The sequence below is a fragment of the Trichechus manatus genome, unplaced genomic scaffold (genome assembly GCF_000243295.1).
Source record: "Trichechus manatus latirostris isolate Lorelei unplaced genomic scaffold, TriManLat1.0 scaffold00233, whole genome shotgun sequence".
In the NCBI taxonomy this organism is placed as follows: Eukaryota; Metazoa; Chordata; class Mammalia; order Sirenia; family Trichechidae; genus Trichechus; species Trichechus manatus.
In genome coordinates this window covers 1,440,076-1,461,760 of record NW_004444169.1, presented here as the reverse complement: position 1 = coordinate 1,461,760, position 21,685 = coordinate 1,440,076, and the positions used below count along the sequence as shown (strand labels likewise).

General features: G+C 39.4%; 1 protein-coding gene across 1 annotated transcript in view; it reads left to right on the top strand.

Annotated features, from left to right (window-relative positions):
- FAM120C (family with sequence similarity 120 member C) overlaps nt 1-21,685 on the top strand; it is a 103,502-nt gene that overhangs the window by 26,280 nt on the left and 55,537 nt on the right. The window contains 1 exon segment of the mRNA XM_004391423.1: nt 3,915-4,161. Coding sequence (XP_004391480.1) covers nt 3,915-4,161 — 247 coding nt within the window.

Sequence of the window (21,685 nt, the reverse complement as noted above, 5' to 3'; positions counted from 1 at the left end):
CAAATCCACCAGCCACTTCTTGGAAACCCTATGGGGCAGTGCTACTCTGTCTATAGGGTCGCTGTGAGTTGGGATCGACTTGACGATAATGAGTTTGGGTTTTGTTTTTATGCATCTATGTGAATGTATGCACATATATATACAAAATAAAGCACAGAGGGGGCACAGTTACAGATACTTCTTAGACATAACCAAACACATTGCAGGATTGGTTTTCTGGGTTTGAAGGATTAGGACCATAGTCTCATGGGACATCTTGTTCAATTGGCATGATATAGTTCATAAAGTTATGTTCTACATCCTAGTTTGGTGAGTAGTGTCTGGGGTCTTAAAAGCTTGCCAGCTGTCATCTAAGATACAACTCTTGGTCTCTACTTGTCTGCAGCAAAAGAGAAAGAAGAAAACCAAAGACTCAAATAAGAAACTAGTCTACAAGACAAATAGTCTACCCTGAGAACAGAATTAGATGGTGCCTGGTTACCACTACCGACCAACTGGCCATTCTAATCAGAACCACAATAAATGAACCTAGATAGAATGGGAGAAAAATGTGGAACAGAACCTCAAATTCCTAAAAAAACACACAAAAACAAACACAGACTTATTGAACTGGCTGAGACTGAAGGACTCCCCGAGACTGTTGCCCTGAGATACTCTTTAAATCTTGAACTGAAACTAACCCCTGAGGTTACTTCGTAGCTAAGTAACAGATTAGCTCAAAACATAATATTATCCGTAAGTACTGTGCTTCTTTAAAAGATCACCTATATGAGACCAAAAAGTCAACAAATACTTTAAAACAAAGATGAGAATGTAAGGGGGCAGGGAAACTAGATTAATGCAAACAGAACAAGAAGAATGAGAATGTTCACGAATTGTGAAGAATGTAACCAATGTCACTGAACAATTCGTGTAGAAATTGTTGAATGGGAACTTAAACTGCTGTGTAAACCTTAACAGAAAACACAATAAAATATTAGTTTAAAAAAAAGAGTTAACAGGAGGAAGACCATCAAAGAATTTATCTAAGAGGCGGTAGGCCTGTGGAAAGTATTTGGACCACTGGTAAAGAGAGGCAGTAAGGTATTCTAGGCAGGAAACCAAATGATCAGACAAGGAAACAGGAGTAATCTTGGAGATAGGTAGTTAAGAAACTACCCTGATAGAAGTGGGGTGTTGGGGAATTGTGATAGAGATTAGTGAAATTCTTATTATATTGTTTTCTAGTACCTACCCCAGAATATACAGAGTCTCTGGGTGGTGTAAATGGTTAAGTGCTGGAATACGAACCAAAAGTTGGTGGTTCAAATCTATCCAGAGGTATCTTGGAAGATAGGCCTGGGGCAATCTGCTTACAAAAGGTCACGGCCTTGAAAACCCTATGGAGCAATTCTACTCTGTACATATGGGGTCGTCATGAGTCGGAATCAACTCATCGACAACTAACAACAACCCCAGAATACATAGTGAAAGAAGGTCTGTCTGGAATTGTGAGATCTTTAATGTAATCTTGGTTCTGCTGCAAATTAGCCAGGTAACCATGTCAAGACATTTATCCTCTCTAGGTCCTGGATGCCTAAGTAGTAAAATTAGTAACTTAGATTAGTTCAGTGGTTTTTAATTGGGGGTGTGTATCAGAATTTACTGGAAGATATTTTGAAATATAGGTGTTTGGATCACACTCAGGAAATTGTTTCAGCAGATCTGAGGTTAGACTCAGGTTTGTAAAATTTGAAAAAGTTCTATAGGTGATCATGATTTACACTCCCAGTGTTATAAGAGCCATCAGATTAGCTGAGAATCACTAGCCCTTGGCTTTCTGAAGTTAAAATAACTTGCATGGTGGATAATCAGCTTCAAACCAGCTAATGGTAATGTTGTATAATGGAAAGAACATGACTTTGGTGTCGGTCTGACCCAGGTTTTGCTTCCCAGCTCTATGGCTCTCAGCATGGCACCTCACTTCTCTGAGATTCGGTTTCCTCATGTTGGGTTGTGAAGATGAGAGAGAACTATCACACTTAGCACTATGCCTGGTACAAAGTACATAGATGCTAAACCAGTGGTTACCATCATCACCATGATTTACCCTTACACATCTGGAGTTAATCATAACTCTAGGCATAAGAATGTTGTAGTATGGAGAAAGGATTTTTGGTTTCCTTTCCTTTCCTGGCTATCAAACAAATACAGACCTTGCTGTTCTATTTGCTTACGTAGTCCCCCTCCTCTTGTATGTCCTAATGTGTGAAATGACTATCTGCTGTTACTAGACACTCTTTCCATAGCTCTAGGAGAAAAGCCTAATGCATGAAAACACCTGTCAGACTCCAGAAAACTACCATTCATTTACAACTTAAATGAAAAAATAGGTCAGTTCAATTTAACAAAATTGTCAGGGTCCATGGGCTCTAGAGCCCAAATCTGGGCTTTGCTTATTCTATCTAGCCATGTGACCTTGGGGATAATAATGTAAAATGGGGATAATGATAATAGTAATGGCCTCATAAGATTGTTGTAAATATTGAATGAGTTAATGCACATAAAGTACTTGGAACATTGCTTAGCACATAGTATGTATAGCCATTATTGTTAATATTACTATGTGCCAGGTCTTATGTTTTATAATTTTCCAAATATACAGCAAAGTTGAAAGGATTTTGCAGTGAAGACCCTATATCCACCACCTGTATTCTGCACTTAACATTTTACTATACTTGCTTTATCTTATATGTATCCATCCATCAATTTATCTTTTTAACATGTATTTCAAAGTAAATTGCAGAGAGTGGATGCCAGGAATACTGATGTAAATAAACAGATGCTTCAGTCTGGTGGAGCCAGTATATGGATAACTTCAGTATGCTTTAAGTGCAGCAACAGAGGCATGCACAGAAGGGCACTTAACAGTCTGCCACCAGGAAGAAGTCTGGTACAATGGAAAGGGTGCATTCTGGAGTCAGATCAACCTGGGTTTGAATCTTGTCTACCACTTGCTCACTATGCCACTTTGGGAACAGTCAGACTCTCTTAGTTTCCCCATTTCTAAAATGGGATGACCTCTGCCCGTTGGAAATACCCGATTTGTGTGCACTGTGATCTAAAGTGTTCCTAAGGTGGGGGAGGAGGGGGAGGACAACAAAGGGCTTTTTAAAAAGAGTCAAACAGACTCAGATTGTAGCTATAAATTATTTTAAACTTTCTGTGTCTGTTTCCACATATAAGTTTTCTTTTCCTTATCTACCTCGCCAAGACTGTTCTGAGGATGAATTAATATAAAGTAAGGAACCCTGGTAGCACAGTGGTTAAGTGCTCGGCTGGTAACGGAAAGGTTGGTGGTTCTCGAAACCACCAGGTTCTCCGTGAGAGAAAGATATGGCAGTCTGCTTCCGTAAAGATTTACAGCCTTGGAAACCCTATAGGGAAGTTCTACTCTGTCCTACAGGGTCACTATGAGTTGGAATCGACTCGAAGGCAATGAGTTTGTTTTTTTGGGGTTTTATGGAGCACATATATATAAGGTACAGAGCATATGGCAGGTGCTTAACAGAAAATAGTAGCTTTATTTCTAACAAAGGCTTCTTCTATTATTGTTTGAAGTAAAAACTTATGTAAGTAATATATACCACGTTAATTTCCGGATTCTAATTTTGAAGACCCTCCAGTCACAATTTTGTAAAAAGAACCAAAGACAGCATTTGAACCAACACACATGTATAATTCTGCCTGCATTTACAGAGATAATCAAGCTCTAGGCTGGGAAAGGCTTTTTTTTAAAAAAGGAAGAATATTCTGTTTTGCCATAATCTTAAATTTCAACAAACTATAAAATTTAGTTACTAACCCTCCTGACTTTTAACCAAAGACAGGTCAGCTTCTGTTGCATGATATGTTCTTCTCTTCTTCCCCCCTAGGTCTTTCAGAGCCTTGAGGACCACCATTTGGAAGTGGTGGGTTTTTTCAGGGAAAATGACTTCCATGGCCTTCTTGCCCGTGACTCCGAGTATGCTCTCTATGATACTCCCTCTTACTACAGTTCCCATGCTCTGAATCTGAGCTGGAACTGGAAGAACCTCACTACCAACCAGTTCCTGATGCAGGAGGTGGCCAAGCAGCTAGCGCTGAAGCAAATGAATTTTCCCATATTTGCTGCGCTGCTAGGTAGGTAGTCCAAGAAGAGACTCTAGTGATTGGTAAAAATTCCTCTTCCAGTGTTAAGAGATGAAAAAACAGGGTGATTTAGCCTATCAGTATTTGATTTGTCTTCTTTTTTTTAAATAGTACTTTATTGTGTTCTTGGTGAAGGTTTACACAGCAGTTTAGGTTCCCATTCAACAATTTCTACACAAATTGTTCAGTGACATTGGTTACATACTTCACAATTCGTGAACATTCTCATCATTTCCATTCTGGTTGTTCTGTTTGCATTAATCTAGGTTCTCTGCCCCCTTACATTCTCATCTTTGTTTTAAAGTAATTGTTGACCATTTGCTCTCATATAGGTGATCTTTTAAAGGAGCACAGTACTTACGGGTCATATTCATTATTTTTTAAGCCAATCTGTTACTTAACGACGAGTTGACCTCAGGGGTTAGTTTTGGTTCAAGATTTAAAGAGTATCTCTGGACAATTGTCTTGGAGAGTCCTTCAGTCTCAACCAGTCCAGTAAGTCTGGGTTTGTTGTTTTTGTTTTTTGTAGGGTTTTGTTTTTATAAATTTGAGGTTCTATTCCACATTTTTCTCCCATTCTATCTGGGTCCATCTATTGTGGTTCTTATTAGAACAGTCAGTCACTAGTGATAGCTGGGCCCCATCTAGTTCTGGTCTCAGAGTAGATGAGACCATGGTTCGTGTAGACTATTTGTTCTGTAAACTAGTTTCTTCTTTGAATCTTTGGTTTCCTTCTTTCTCTTTTGCTCTGGACAGGTAGAGACCAATAGTTGTATCTTAGATGACCACTGACAAGCTTTTTAGGCCCTAGACACTATTCACCAAACTAGGATGTAGAACACAACTTTATGAACCATATTATACCAATTGAACAAGATATCCCACAAGACTATGATCTTTATCCTTCAAACCCAGAAAACTAATCCTGCAAGGTGTTTGGTTATAGCTAAGAAGTATCCGTAACTCTGCCCCCTATGTGCTTTATTATATATATGAATATATGTGTATATAGTCACATAGATGTATATACATATAAATATGTATACAGCTATATATACACACATATACATCAAATCCACTGCCTTCGGATCGATTCCAACTCACAGCAGCCTTATAGGACAGAGTAGAATTACCCCATAGAATTTCCAACGCTGAAGATCTTTACGGAAGCAGACTGCCATATCTTCCTCTTGCGGAGTGGCTGGTGGGTTCCAACCGTCAACTTTTTGATTAGCAGCTGAGCACTTTAACCACTGTGCCACCAGGGTTCCTTACACATATACATAGCTATACACATATATGCCTACATACATATCTACCTGCACATATATCTTTTGGTTGTTGTTTCAATATTATATATGCCATAACAATTACTAACAGGTCCTTTGTTCTTATGTATACTTTAGTGACATCATTTACCTTCGTCAAGCTGTCTATACTTCACCCTCATTTGGTGTTACCCCTCCCATCACCAAAAATAACAAGTGTCTAATATCTAGAGGATGAATCCCCCTCTCTCTGCCCCCCATCCCTGGTAACCACTAATGAAAATGTTTCTGTGTATTTACCTGTTCATATCATTTCTTAAAAATGAGAACATACAATTTTTTTGTGTGATTGTCTTATTTTGGTCAACACAATGTCCTCCAGGTTCGTCAATGTTCCAAGATGCTTCAGGAACACATTTTCCTTTATCGCTGAGTAGTATTTCATTGTATGTATGTACCACATTTTACTTATCCATTCATCCATTGATGGACACTTAGGTTGTTTCCATCTTTTTGCTATTGTGAATAGTGCTGCGATGAACATAGGTGTGCATATGTATGTTCCTGTCACTTCTATTAGATCCCTAGGGTGTATACCTAGAAGTGGAATTGCTGGTTCGTATGGCAACTGTACCTCTAGTTTTTTGAGGAACTGCCTCTTTTCCACAACGGCTGTGTTGCCAAACCCAGGAAGGTGGGTTTTGTCCGGCATGCTCAGACCTGCCAATAATCTGGACACTGGCCTTTGAGAAAGAGAAAGAGAAATAACTTTATTGCAATGCGCAGAGCAAGGAGCTGGGAGGAAGTTCCTCAAATCCAACTCCCCAAGCTGTAAGGAAGCAGAGCTTATATATGATTTGGGCAGCAAGATGGCAGCTGTGCAGGCATATTATTGTTTTTAGGTGCCGTCAAGTCGGTTCCAACTCATAGCGATCCTATGCACCACAGAATGAAACACTGCCCGGTCCTGCGCCATGCTCACAATCATTGTTATGCTTGAGCCCATTGTTGCAGCCACTGTGTCAATCCATCTCGTTGAGGGTCTTTCTCTTTTTCACTGACCCTCTACTTTACCAAGCATGATTTCCTTCTCCAGGGACTGATCCCTCATGACAACATGTCCAAAGTATGTAAGATGCACTCTCGCCATCCTTCCTTCTAAGGAGCATTCTGGTTGTACTTCTTCCAGAGAGCAGGTGTACTGGGGAGGGAAAATTCTAGAAGGAAGATGTTGCAGGAATTATATTGGCCAGGAAACAGGAGGTGATGAGGTTCTTTTCAGACCTCTCACTTCAGAATGGGATCTGGGTGATGATTTTCCTAATGATTCATTCCACCTGTTGCTGCCTCTGCTGTTGAAGTCACTTAATGGTCACAGCTGGCCCTTCTGTGCATGCGGGGCAGGCCAAATCTGGCTTAAGGACTAATAGAAATTTACTGGCATTTGTAGGGTCAGGTTACAGTCCCCCCTTGAGTTGTAGCAATTCTTTAATCTTAAGGGATAAGGGTCAGGGTCGGTAACTCATCTGGCTACTTCCTGCTGACATGGGGTGAAGTTTTAGGGGCCTAGGTTGAATTTTAACAGGCAAGGAATGATTAGCTCCTGGGGGTAGCAGGCAAAGAAGACTTGGGAGGTAGAAAACGAGAACTATCATAGTGAAAATAACTACTAGCAAAAGAAGGCACGTATGGGTTATTTATCTGTAGGTTGAGGCGGTTTCTTAAAGAGTAGTCTTAAGTCTTCTAGTGGCTAGCATTCCCGCTCTGGTTCAGGGGGTTGGCTGTCTTTGTAGTCTCATGAATAGTCTGCACTTTGGTGACCCGTGCCTGTAGGGGAAGCCTTTAAAGGTGCATCTGGATCTGTGGGCTTGTATTTCACCTTGGTGTACTGGATTCAAGGCTTGACTCCAGCTACCTTCACCGAGGAGTGGGTGACTAGAAGAACTTCATAAGGACTGGTCCACTTGGGTTGGAGCTGGCTGCAAGGATGACGGTCGTTCCACTTCTTTATGAGATGAAGAGGGGTACCTGTGGGAAAGAGCATATGACTACAAGCATAATGGTTAATAGCTTTCAGAGTTACATACAGGGACCTAAGATACCTGGAAACACTAAGTTCCTGGACTGCTTGAGGATCATCTGAAGCACTACATCCCCAGGCTGCCTTAAGGAAAGGTCTCCCATACAGCATTTCATAGGGGCTTAATTGGAGCCTGCTTCTAGGGGCCACTCAGACTCTTAACAGGGCAATGTGTAGCAGTTTGATCCAGGGTAGTTTAGTCTCTTGCCAGAACTTAGCTAATGTCTTCTTTAAGGTGTGCTTCATCTTCGGTTTTTCTAGCTGACTGTGGTCTCCAGGGAGCATGTAGCTTTCACCGAATTCCTAAATGTCCTGAGAACTCTTGGGTGACTTTGGATACAAAGGCTCCTCCGTTATCACTTTGAATTGCCAAATTCAGGAATAATTTCATTGAGGAGAGATTTGCTTACCTTGGATGCCTTTTCTGTTCGGCAGGGGAAGGCTTTTACCCATCCAGTAAAGATATCTACAAACACTAAGTTGATTAGGCCCCTCAATCAGTTTGGCTCGCCAGTGAAACATAGCATCCCGACCATAATGTGTGCTCTCATGAGCTGCCTTTATTATCAGTGCATCAGGTGTTCTGGTATTAACACCTGTCCTTGGGAACTGTACAACTACCCGTCTTCTACTCTGTTATTAAGGTAGCAGACAAATGGCAGGGGTTTTGTTCTAGTGGCTTGTTTGGCTGCCTGATCCTTTAATTATGTGAGACTTTCCCTTCTGGTGCACGGGGCAGTGTATAACTGCCACCTCTGTTGACCATAGTACATTAGGCTTTCTTTTCTCCAGTCCCACCAGCCGAGATGTTCTTTGCTGGCACGGGCCTGCCAGGGTTTGGGGTGCACCCGTGTCCACTAAAAAATTCAGTAAGTTGTCCACCCACAGTCATTGTAACCTAGGGGCCCTCATGGGAGATGGGGATTGGCTGAGTGGGCTGCAGGGGAGCCCCTGGGCCCCATCAGTCCAAGTCATTGGCTGACAGCTGTGCGGGAGCTGTGTTATGGGTTTCTTCTTGGGCTCTTGCTCGCACTGGGTTGGCCGCGAGCGGCGCTCCCATTTCCAGTGTCCCTCTTGTTTGCAGTAAGTACACTGTCTGGAGCCTAGCTTTAGGGGGCCTTGGGTTGGCCACCGGCCCTTTTGGGGCCCACGAGGACTTACCCTGCATGAGGTCTGCCTGGGTGGTGGGTTACCTCTAAGAGCTGCTGCCAGGAGTGTGGCCTGTTTCATTTTTTGATTTTCCTTTTTTTCTTGTACCTAGTCCTGATTATTAAGACCTTAAAGACAATCTCAACAAGTTGTGAAGTATTCATTCCTAGACCTCCTTCTAACTTTTGAAGTTTCCGCTGATGTCGGGGGTGCCCTGGCTGATGAAAGTCATATTGATTAACCTAGCATTCTCTAGGTCTTCAGGGTTTAAATCAATATGCTTCGTACACCAGTTCTAGGAAGCTGGAGGGATTTTCCTTGGGGCCTTGTTGTACATCCTGAACTTTCCTAAGGCTCTTCTGTTTTGGGGTCCCCTGCTATAAACCAATTATCAAACAGTTTTTATAGTATTCTAGCTGTCCTGTCCCCAGCCAATCATTTGGGTCCCAGTGTGGATCTACGGCAGGTACAGCTTGGGCTGCTGGGAGTCTTAATACCATTCTGAGGGAGGTTATGCAACCTATCGGCCTCTTGGCGTGTCTTTTCTAAGAAGACGATCCTCTGTTCCTCTGGAGTTAAAAGAATATTTAGGAATGACTGACAGCCCAATTAGGGTGATGCATGGCAAAGATGGACACAAAGCTTCTGTGGGTCATCTCTATATGCTGGGAGATTGTTCTTCCAATTATACAGGTCAGAGGTGGAGAATGGTGTATAGACCCAGATAAACTCTCTAGGCTGGTCGTTGTGATCCAGTCTTACAGGCATTTGTCTTAGCAGAAATTGCCCTGAGGAGACTTGGGTGGATCCTAGGCCAAATTGCACCCCACTACGGGTGTAAGCTGAGGAGACTATTCCCAGGGCAGGACCAGAAGTTTCTGACCCATTAGAGGGCTCCACCAAAGCGGTAGCAGTTGCCACCATGGTAGTGGGCACAAGGGCCTCCTGCACCAGACTGGGGCCATTGGGGCTGAAGGGGCCAGTACTGAGCCAGGAACCGGGCCTATACCTCCGGGTGGAAGGGATACGGATAAATGCACATCTGGGTGGGGCTCTGGTTTTTTACCTAAGCCCCAACTCTATACACAGGGCTACTGGCTTGAAACAAAAAGCCTGTGTTTCTCCCGGGCAAATCCTAGTTCCCCTTTTAGCATATCTAATTAAGTATTGGCTGAAGGCGGAATTATATGCTCTCTGTAATCCATAATACCCAATATTCATTTCTATCATACATTTTGATCTGAAACATTCAATATCCGTAATACATTCAGATAAACAGATGATCCTAAACACATAACCCTTTTAAAATATTCCAGTTTAGTCTTCTCTATGCCTTAACTATCTTCCCATTCATATGCATATGGCCTTGAGCCTCTGGCTGGGTGGAACCAGAAGACCCTGGCCCCCTATCAATCATCCTGCTTATCTGGCCTGGTTTTGGCCCCAAGCCTCTCCAGGTGGGGCTTTTCTCCCCTTCCTTTTTCTCCTTCACCATTAGCTTGTACTGTTTTTGTAGGTTTTTATTTTGCCAGAGAGACATAAAGGTTTGTACATAGGGTATTCCATCCCATTTTCCCTCTCTTTTGCAAAACAAGATGGTACTGGGGCCAGGCAGTGTTACAAAAGAAAATAAGGTTCTCTTTTTTCATAGGCTCATAACTAAAGGAGGACCAATTTTTAAGTATGCAACCTAAGTGGGAACATTTGGGGACACTAGCTTGATTTCCCATATTTCACTCACACACACTCACTCAGGACCAGAACCAAAACCTGGACCGTGGTCAGCCAGAAACTAGGGTACCCGTTCTCTACCATCAGCTAGGGGGAGTGACAGGGTAAGTAACGAGGATGTCTTAGCAGGGCTTCAATCCCCCTTAATGGGGATGTCTTAGTCCTACTTTCAATCCTCCAGATACCTTCCCTCTTCCAATCCCAAGCATTTACACTTAAAAAGAGAAATTATGAGGGTATTTACCTAGTGGATGTCCATACCTGAGTTAGTTTCTAATTCTCAAAGTAAAAGCGCCTTGGGCCAGTTGCCGCTTCAGTGCTGGTTAGGAGACCCACCTGATCCTCCAGAACAAGAGACTTGATGCACACTGAGGGTTAGTGGAGGTTCCGCTTGTAGTCGAGGGAGTGCCGGGCTCTGGACAGAGGGTCTGTGTGACCCTCTGGCCCCACATTGGATGCCAAAATTGTTGCTGAACCCAGGAAAGTGGGTTCTGTCTGGCTCACTCAGACCTTGCAAATAATCTGGACACCAGCCTTTGAGAAAAGAGAAAGTAACTTTATTGCAATGTGCAGAGCAAGGAGCTGGGAGGAAGTCCCTCAGATCCGACTCCCCGAGCTATGGGGAAGCAGGGCTTATATATGATTTGGGCAGCAAGATGGCAGCCATGCAGGCGTACTGGGGAGGGAAAATTCTAGAAGGAAGACATTGCAGGAATTATGGTGGCCAGGAAACAGGAGGTGACGTGGTTCTTGTTGGACCTCTCACTTTGGAATGGAATCCGGGTGATGATTTTCCTTCTGATTTGTTCCACCTGTTGCTGCGTCCTCTGTTGACTTCAACTAATGGTCACAGCAGGCCCAAATCTGGCTTGGGCTCGTTTAAGGCAATCTTTTCTGACTAATGGAAATTTACTGGCATTTGTAGGTTCAGGTTACAGCTGTACCATTTTGCATTTTCACCAACAATGAATGAGTGTTAGTTTCTCCGCATCCCCTCCAATACTTATTTTTCATGTTTTTTTTTTTTTTAATCTTAGCCATCCTAGTGGGAGTGAAATGGTATCTCATTGTGGTTTTGACTTGCATTTCTCTGATAGCTAATGACGTTGAGCATCTTTTCATGTTCTGTTGGTCATTTGAATATCCTCTTTGTTGAAGTGTCTGTTCATGTCCTTTGCCCAGTTTTTGTTTGGGTTGTTTTTCTTTTTGTTGTTAAGTTGTAGACGTGTTTTATATAATTTAGATATTATCAGTTATATCATTCCCAAAGATTTTTTCCCAGTTTGTAGGTTGTTTCTTTGCTGTTTTGATAAAGTCTTTTGTTGAACATATGTATTTAACTTTTATGAGGTCCGAGTTATCTATTTTGTTTTCTGTTGCTCCTGCATTCGTTGTTGTGTTTGACAATCAATCACTGAAAAAAATTAGTTCCTGAAGCTTTGCTCCTATATTTTCTTCCAAGAACTTTATGGTTTTACATTTAGCGTTTAGGTTCTTGATCTATTTTTAATTAGTTTTTGTGTATGGTGTGAGGTATGGATCTTGTTTTATTTTTCTGTATGTGGAAATTCACTTTTGCTAGCACCATTTGTTAAAGACACTGTTCCTTTCCCATTTAATGGATTTGGCACCCTTGTCAAAAATCAATTGATCGTAGATGTTCGGATTTCTTTCTGAATTTTCAGTTCTATTCCATTGATCTATGTGTCTATCATTAGACCAGTACTAGGCTGTTTTCATTACTGTAGCTGTGTAATATGTTTGGAAGTCAGGAAGTGTGAGGCCTCCTACTTTGTTCTTATTCAACATTGCTTGACTATTCAGGGTCTTTTGTCTTTCATATAAAATTGAGGATTAGTTTTTCCATTTATGTAAAGAATACTATTGGACTTTTGATCAGGATTGCATTGTATCTGTAGATCGCTTTGGGTATTTTGACATCTTTACTAAATTAAGACTTTTTAATCCTTTTTCTTGGAATGTCTTTCCATCTATTTACTGTATTTTTGCACAAATAACATGCACCTTCTACATTTGTTTGCCACCCGCTCCCTCCCCCTGTGAGGTATTTTCGCAAGCCCTGCTATGCCAATTTTTTTTACATGTAAAAAAATCAGCATAGCATGCTTACAAAAATACCTTGGGGAAAGAACAATATTGTTCAGTGACATCAGTTACATTTTCCACGTTGTGTCAACATTCTCCATATTTCAGTTCTGGTTGTTCAGCTTCCATTAATCCAGCTTCCCTGTCCTCCCTGCCCTTCTCGTCTATGCTTAAGGGTAAATGTTGACCATTTTGTCTCATATAGATTTTTTTTAAAGGAGCACAGAACTCACAGATGATATTGTTTATTTTATAAGCCAATCTGTTATTTAACTGAAAGGTGACCTCTGGGGGAAGTTTCAGGTCAAAGTTTAAAGGGTATCTCAGGGTGATATCCTTGGGGGTTCCTCTTGTCTCTATGGGTCCAGTAAGTCTGGCATTTTTTAAATTTTTAGTAATAATTAGAGTTTTGCACTACAATTTTCTCTCATTCTGTCCAGGGCCATGTATTGTGTCCCTGGGCAGAACAGTCGATAGTGGTGGCCGGGCACCATCTAATTCTTCTGGTCTCTAGATAGACGAGGCCATATTTCTTGTAGGCAATTAGTCCTGTAGACTAGATTCTTCCTTAAGTCTTTGGTTTGCTTTTTCTTTTTTTTCTCCAGACGAGTAGAGACCAATAGTTGTATCTTAGATGGCCATTTGCAAGCTTTTAAGACCCCAGACACTACTTACCATACTAGCATGTAGAACATAAACTTTATAGACTATGTTGTGCCAATTAATTGAGTTGTCCCACAAGGCTATGGTCCTAAGCCTTCAAACCCAGTAAACCAACCATGCCAGGTGTTTGGTAATGTCTGGGAGGTAACCATGACTGTGTCGCCTATGTGCTTTATTATATGTATGAATATATGTGCAGCACACACAAACATGTATATATCTATGCCTACAGATATACCTATATATGGACATGTATATACACACATATACCTTGCCGTACACATATATGCATATATATTTACCTATGTAACAACTCACATATTTTGGGGTTGTTACTGCTGCAGTTGCCAAATTTTATGTTATAGCACTTACCAATAACGTCCTTTGATCTCGTGTATTTCTTATTGTTATCATTTACCTTGGATAAGTTGTGTACACTTTACCCACATTTGGTATTGCCTTTCCCATGACCAAAAATACCAAGTGTCTACTGTCTAGAGAGTGATTTCCCCTCCCTCGCCCTCCTATCCCTGGTAACCACCAAAGCACATTGATTTCTGTATGTGTACTTATTTTAGTCTTTTTATAAAAGTGGTATCATATAATATTTGTCCTTTTATGCTTGACTTATTTCACTCAGCATAATGTCCTCCAGATTCATCCATGTGATAAGATGTTTTACGGACTCATCCTTATTCTTTACAGCTGTGTACTATTACATTACATGTATATACTACATTTTGTTTATCCATTCATCCATTGATGGGCACTTAGGTTGTTTCCATCTCTTTGCTATTGCAAGTAATGCTGTAATGAACATAGGTATGCATATGTCTATTCATGACACTACTATTAGATCTCTAGGGTATATACCTAGGAGTGGGATTGCTGAATCATAAGGTACTTCTATTTTTAGCTTTTTAAGGAAGTGCTGTACCATTTTCCGTAGTGGTTGTACAATTTTACAATCCCATCAGCAGTAGATTAGGGTTCCAATGGCCTCACATCCTCGCCAGCGTTTGTTGTTTTCTTTTCTTTTTAATCAGTGCCATTTTTGCAGGGGTGAAATGTTACCTCATAGTAGTTTTGATTTGCTAACTGAAAGGTCGGCGCTTCAAACCCACCAGCCACTCCATGGGAGAAAGATGTGGCAGTCTGCTTCTGTAAAGATTTACAGCCTTAGAAACCCTGTGGGGCAGTTCTGCTCTGTCCTATAGGGTCGCTATGAGTTGGAATCGACTCGATGGCAGTGGCCTTGATTCTAGGAATAGCGAGCATCTTTTCATGTGTTGGTTGGCCATTTGAATGTCTTCTTTGGTGAAGTGTTTGTTCATGTCCTTTGCCCATTTTTTAATTGCATTGTTTGTCTTTTTGTTGTTGAAGTTTTCTATATATTTTAGAGATTAGACTCTTATCAGTTATATTGTTCCCAAAGATTTTTTCCCAATCTGTAGGTTCTCTTTTTACTCTTTTGATAAAGTCTTTTAAAGGGCATAATTTTAGGAGGTCACAGTCATCTAATTTATTTTCCATTGTTTGTGAATTTTTAGTTGCCTTTGAAAGGCTATTTATGCAAAAATTACATCCCCTAGTTTTGGCCTTTTTGTTATCTTCCAGGAACTTTATCATTTTAGCTTTAACAGTTAGGTCTTTGATCCATTTTGAGTTAGTTTTTTGTGCATGGTGTGAGGCGTGAATCCTATTTGATTTTTCTGCAAATGGATATCCAGTTTTGCTAGCACCATTTGTTAGAAACTGTTTCTTCCCCATTGAATGGACTTTGACGCTTTGTAAAAGATAAGCTGCCCACAGATGCATGGATTTACTTCTGGGTTCTCAATTCTATTCCATTGATTTATGTGTCTGTCATTGAACCAGAAGCAGGCTGTTTTGATTACTGTGGCTGTACAGCATGTTTTGAAATTGGAAAGTGTGAGGCTTCCTACTTTGTTCTTCTATATTGCTTTGGCTATTTGGGGCCTCTTTCTTTTCCATATAAAATTGGTGATATCTTCTTCCATTTCAGTAAACAATGTTGTTGGAATTTGGATCAGGATTGCATTATATCCACAGATTGCTTTGGGTAGTATTGACAATTTTAACAATGTGAAGTCTTCTGATCCATGAGCATGGAATGTTTGTCCATTTATGTAGGTTTCTTTTAGTTCCTTGCAGTACTGTTTTATAGTTTTCATTGTATAGGTCTTTTACATCCCTGGTTATGTTTATTCCTAGATATTTTATCATTTTGGAGGCTATTGTAAATGATATTGTTTCCTTGATTTCCTTTCAGAGTTCTCCTTGTTAGTATAAAGGAACCCAACTGATTTTTGTGTGTTTATTTTGTACCCTGCTACTTTGCTGAATCCTTCTATTAGATCCAGTAGTTTTATTTTGGAATTTCTGAGATTCTCTATGTATAGGATCATGTTGTCTACAAATAAAGATAGTTTTACTTCTTCCTTTCCAATCTGTTTGCCCTTTATTTCCTTATTGCTCTGGCTAGAACTTCCAGTACAATATTGAATAACAGTGGTGATAGTGGGCATCTTTATCTCATTCCCATTCTCAAGAGGAAGGCTCTCAGTCTTTCTCTATTGAGAATAACGTTGCCTGTTGATTTTGTATATATGCCCTTAATTGTTGAGGAATTTCCCTTCTATTCCTATTTTGCTGAGAGTTTTTATCAGGAAAGTGTATTGGATTATATCAAATGCCCTTTCTGCATCAATTGAGATGATCATGTGACTCTTTTCTTTTGTTTTATTTATGCAGTGTATTATATTAATTGATTTTCTAATGTTAAATGACCCTTGCATTCCGGTATGAATCTCACTTGTTCAAGATGTATGATTTTTTTTTTTGATATGCTGTTATATTTTGTTGGCTAGAAGTTTGTTGAGAATTTTTGCATATATATTCATAAGAGAGATTGGACTGTAATTTTCTTCCTTTATGGTGTATTTACCTGGCTTTTGTATCAGGGTGATGCTAGCTTCATAGAACGAGTTGAGGAGAATTCCTTCCTTTTCTCTGTTTTGGAAGAGTGTGAGTAGAATTGATGTCAATTCTTCTCTGAATGTTTGGTAGAATTCTGCAGTGAAGCCATCTGAGCCAGGGCTTTTTTTATGTTAGGAGTTTTTTTATGACATCTTCAATATCTTCTTTTGTTATGAGTTTGTTTAGATTTTTTACCTTTACTTGTGTTAGTTTAGCTACATAGTGTGTTTCTAGAAATTTAGCCATTTCTTTTTTTTTATTTGTGCTTTAGGTGAAAGTTTACAGCTCAAGTTAATTTCTCATATAAACATTTATACATATATTGTTTTGTGACATTAGTTGCAATCCCCACAATGTGACAGCACACTCCCCCTTTCCACCTCGGATTTCCTGTGTCCATTCAACCAGTTCCTGTCCCTTTCTACCTTCTCTTCCTGCCTCCGGACAGGAGCCACCCATTTGGTCTCATGTATCTGATTGAACTAAGAAGCACGCTCCTCATGTGTATTATTTTTTGTTTTATAGTTCTGTCTAATCTTTGTCTGGTTTCAGTTCTGGGTTAACAGAACATCCGGGGGCCATAGTTTCAGGGGTTCCTCCAGTCTCTGTCAGACCATTAAGTCTGATTTTTTTACATGAATTTGAGTTCTGCTCCACACTTTTATCCCATTCTGTCAGGGACTCTGTTGTGTTCCTTGTTAGGGCGGTCATTGGTGGTAGCTAGGTACCATCTAGTTCTGGTCTCAGGCTGGTGGAGTCTGGTTCATGTGGTCCTTTAGTCTCTTGGGCTAATATTTTCCTTGTGTCTTTGGTTTTCTACAGTCTCCTTTGCTCCAAGTGGGATGGAACCAATAGATACAATTTAGATGGCCACTCACAAGCTTTTAAGACCCCAGATACCACTTACCAAACTGGAATGCAGAACATTTTCTTAATAAACTGTTATGACAGTTGACCTAGCTGTCCCCTGAAACTATGGTCCCCAAGCCCCAGCCCCAGCTACTCTGTCCCTCAAAGTGTTTGGATGTGTCCAGAAAACTTCTTAGCTTTTGCTTTGGTCCAGTTGTGCTGACTTCCTCTGTATTGTGTGTTGTCCTTCCCTTAACCGAAGTTGATCCTTGTCTACTATCTAGTTAGTAAATTCCCTTTCCCCATCCCTCCCCACCCTAGTAACCATCAAAGAATGCTTTTTTCTGTGTTTAAACCTTTTCTTAAGTTCTTATAATAGTGGTCTCATACAATATTTGTCCTTTTGTGACTGACTAATTTCACTCAGCATAATACCTTTCAGATTCATCCATGTCATGAAATGTTTCGCAGATTCATCATTGTTCTTTATCATTGAGTAGTATTCCATTGTGTGTGTGTACCATAATTTGTTTATCCATTCATCTGTTGATGGGCACCTAGGTTGTTTCTGTCATTTTACTATTGTCAACAATGCTGCAATGAACGTGAGTGTGCATATGTCTATTTATGTGATGGCTTTTTATTTCTCTAGGATATATTCCTAGTAGTGAGATTGCTGGGTGGTATGGTATTTCTATTTCTTGCTTTTTAAGGAAGCGCCAAATCGTTTTCCAAAGTGCTTGTACAATTTTACATTCCTACCTGCAGTGCATAAGTGTTCCAGTCTCTCTCCACAACCTCTCCAACTTTTATTATTTTGTGTCTTTTGGATTAGTGCCAGCCTCGTTGGGGTGAGATGGTATCTCATTGCGGTTTTGATTTGCATTTCTCTAGTGGCTAGTGATCGCGAGTATTTCCTCATGTGTATGTGAGCCTCCTGAATGTTTTCTTTGCTGAACTATCTGCTCATATCCTTTGCCCTTTTTTAATAGTATTATTTGTCTTTTCGTTATTGTGATGTTGCAGTATGTTGTGGATTTTAGAGATTAGACCCTTATCGGACCTGTTGTAGCCAAAAAAATTTTCCCAGTCTGTGGATTCTTTTTACCCTTTTAGTGAAGTCTTTTGATGAGCATAAGTGTTTGATTTTTAGGAGCTCCCAGTTATCTAGTTTCTCTTCTGGTGTTTGTGCATTGTTAGTTATTGTTAGTTATGGTTTGCATACTATTTATGCCATGTATGAGGGCTCCTTCCTAGCATTTTCCCTTTTTTTTTTTTTTTTTTTTTGCTTTCATGATCTTTATCATTTTAGATTTTATATTTAGGTCTTTGATCCATTTTGAGTTATTTTTTGTGTATGTTGTAAGGTATGGGTCCTGTTTCATTTTTTTGCAGATGGATATCCAGTTGTGCCAGCACCATTTGTTAAAGAGACTGTCTTTCCCCCTTTAATGGACTTTGGGCCTTTGTCAAATATCAGCTGCTCATAGGTGGATGGATTTATGTCTGGGTTCTCAATTCTGCTCCATTGGTCTGTGTGTCTCTTGTTGTACCAATACTAGGCTGTTTTGACTACCATGGCGGTATAATAGGTTCTAAAATCAGGTAGCATGAGGCCTCCCACTTTGTTCTTCCTCAGTAATGTTTACTTATCTGGGGCCTCTTCCCTTTCAATATGAAGTTGGTGGTTTGCTTATCCATCTCATTAAAAAATGTCATTGGAATTTGGATCAGGATTATATTTTATCTGTAGGTTGCTTTGGGTAGAAATGACATTTTCAAAATGTTGAGTCTTCCTATCTATGAACATGGTATCTTTTTCCTCTTATGTAGATCTCTTTTGGTTTCTGGCAGTAGTGTTTTGTACTTTTCTTTGTATAGGTCCTTTACATGTCTGGTTAGATTTATTCCTAAGTACTTTATCTTCTTGGCAGCTATTGTAAATGGTATTGATTTGATTATTTCCAAGTTCTCTTAAGTGACGTAGAGGAATCCAACTGATTTTTGTATGTTTATCTTGTATCCTGATACTTTAGCTGAAATCTTCTCTTAGTTCCAGTAGTTTTCTTGTGGATTCTTTGGGGTTTTCTTTGTATAAGATTATATCATCTGCAAACAGGGATACTTTTGCTTCTTCCTTACCAATTTTAATGCTCTTTATTTCTTTTTCTTGTCTTATTGCTCTGGCTAGGACCTCTAGCACAGTGTTGAATAAGAAGGGTGATAAAGGGAATCCTTGTCCGCTTCCTGTTCTCAAGTGGAATGCTTTCAGTCTCTCTCCTTTTAGAATGATACTAAATGTTAGCTTTGTATAAATGCCCTTTATTATGCCCAGGAATTTCCCTTGTATTCCTATTTTGTTGAGAGTTTTTATCATGAATGGGTGTTGGACTTTGTCAAATGCCTTTTCTGCATCAATTGATAAGATCATGTGGATTTTATCCTTTGTTTTATTTGTGTGATGGATTACATTGATTGTTTTTCTAATGTTGAACCATCCCTGCATACCTGGTATGAATCCCACTTCATCATGATGAATTATTTTTTTGATATGCTGTTGAATTCTATTGGTTAAAATTTTGTTGAGGATTTTGCATCTATGTTCATGAGGGATATTTGTCTGTAATTTTCTTTTTTTGATGTGTCTCTACCTGGCTTTGATATCAGGGTTATACTGGCTTCAGAGAATATGTTCAGGAGTGTTCCTTCTTTTTCTATGCTTTGAAATACCTTTAGTAGTACTGGTGTTAACTCTTCTCTGAAAGTTTGGTAGAATTCTCCAGTGAAGCGCCTGGGCCAGGGCTTTTTTTGTTGTTGTTGGAGTTTTTTCATTACCTCTTCAATCTCTTCTTTTGTTATGAGTTTATTTAGTTTTTCTACCTCGGTTTGTGTTAGTTTAGGTAGGTAGTGTGTTTCTAGAAATTTGTCCATTTCCTCTAGATTTTCAAATTTCTTGGAGTACAATTTTTCATAGTATTCTGTTATGATCCTTTTTATATCAGTTTGGTCTGTTGTGATATCACTCATTTCTTGTTTGGGTTATTTGCTTCCTCTTCTGTTTATCTTTTTTCAGTTTGGCCAATGGTTTATCGATTTTGTTGATCTTTTCAAAGAACTAACTTTTGGTCTTGTTTACTCTTTCCGTTGTTTTTCTATTCTCTATTCCATTTATTTCTGCTCTAATCTTTATTATTTCCTTTCTTTTGGTGCCTGAGGGCTTCTTTTGCTGCACTCTATTTGTTTGAGTTTTAGAGTTAATGTTTTGATTTTGATGCTTTCTTCTTTTTGGATGTGTGCATTTATTGCTATAAATTGACCTCTAAACACTGCTTTTGCTGAGTCCCAAAGGTTCTGGTAAAATGTATTTTCATTCTCATTTGATTCTATGAATTTGTTTATTCTGTCCTTGATTTCTTCTATAACCCAGTAGTTCTGAGCAAAATATTGTTCACTTTCCATGCATTTGATTTTTTTCTTTGTTCTTTCTGTTATTGATTTCTACTTTTATGGCATTATGGTCAGAAAAGATGCTTTGTAATATTTTGATATTTTTGATTCTGTTAAGGCTTGCTTTGTGGCCTAATACGTGGTCTATTCTGGAGACTGTTCCATGTGCGTTGGAAAAGAATATATACTTGGCTACTCTTGGGTGGAGTGTTCTGTATATGCCTATGAGGTCAAGTTGGTTGATTGTGGCACTTAGATCTTCCGTATCTTTATTGAATTTCTTTCTAGATGTTCTTCCTTCACCAAAAGTGGTGTGTTGAAGTCTCCTACTATTATTGTGGAGCTGTCTATTTCTCTTTTCAGTGTTGTTAGAGTTTATTTTATGTATTTTGGAGCCCTGTCATTGGGGGTGTGTATATTTATTATGGTTATGTCCTCCTGGTGTACTGACCCTTTAATAAGTATATAGTGTCCTTCCTTATCCTTTTTGGTGGATTTTTCTTTAAAGTCTATTTTGTTAGAGGTTAATATTGCCACTCCTGCTCTTTTTTGGCTGTTGTTTGCTTGATATATTTTTTTCCATCCTTTGAGGTTTTGTTTGTGTCTTTGTGTCTAAGGTGTGTCCTTTCTAGGCAGCATATAGATGCATCATGTTGTTTTTATCCATTCTGGCACTCTCTGTCTGTTTATTGGTGCATTTAGTCCATTTACATTCAGTGAAATTATTTACAGGTATGAGTTTACTACTGTCGTTTTGATGTATTTTTTTTTTTTTGTAGTATTGGCATTTTCTTTGTTCCACTTAATTTTCCATGCTATGTTGTTTTTCTTTATGTATTTTCTTTTAATCTTCTTCATTATTGTTGATTTTGTGTTTGCTGAGTCTTTATGTTTTTCTTCTTTTTTTTTTTTTTTTTTTTTTTACCTGTATTTTTCTAAGTTTAAACTGATCTTTTATTTCTTGATATTGCCTTAACTTCCTCTCCATATGGAACTTCTATGACTACACTGTTTATTCCCTCTTTTTTTGTTGACGTTGTCATCATTTACATATTGACTTCTCTGGTTCCCTATTTTCAGTCTTTTAGCTTTGACTTGTTTTTGTGACTTCTCTATCTGGGTTGATAACTGGTTGATCTTTCCTATGTTCTAGTCTTGGATTGTTGTCTGATATTGTTGGTTCTCTAGCCAGAAGACTCCCTTTAATATTTCTCATAATTTT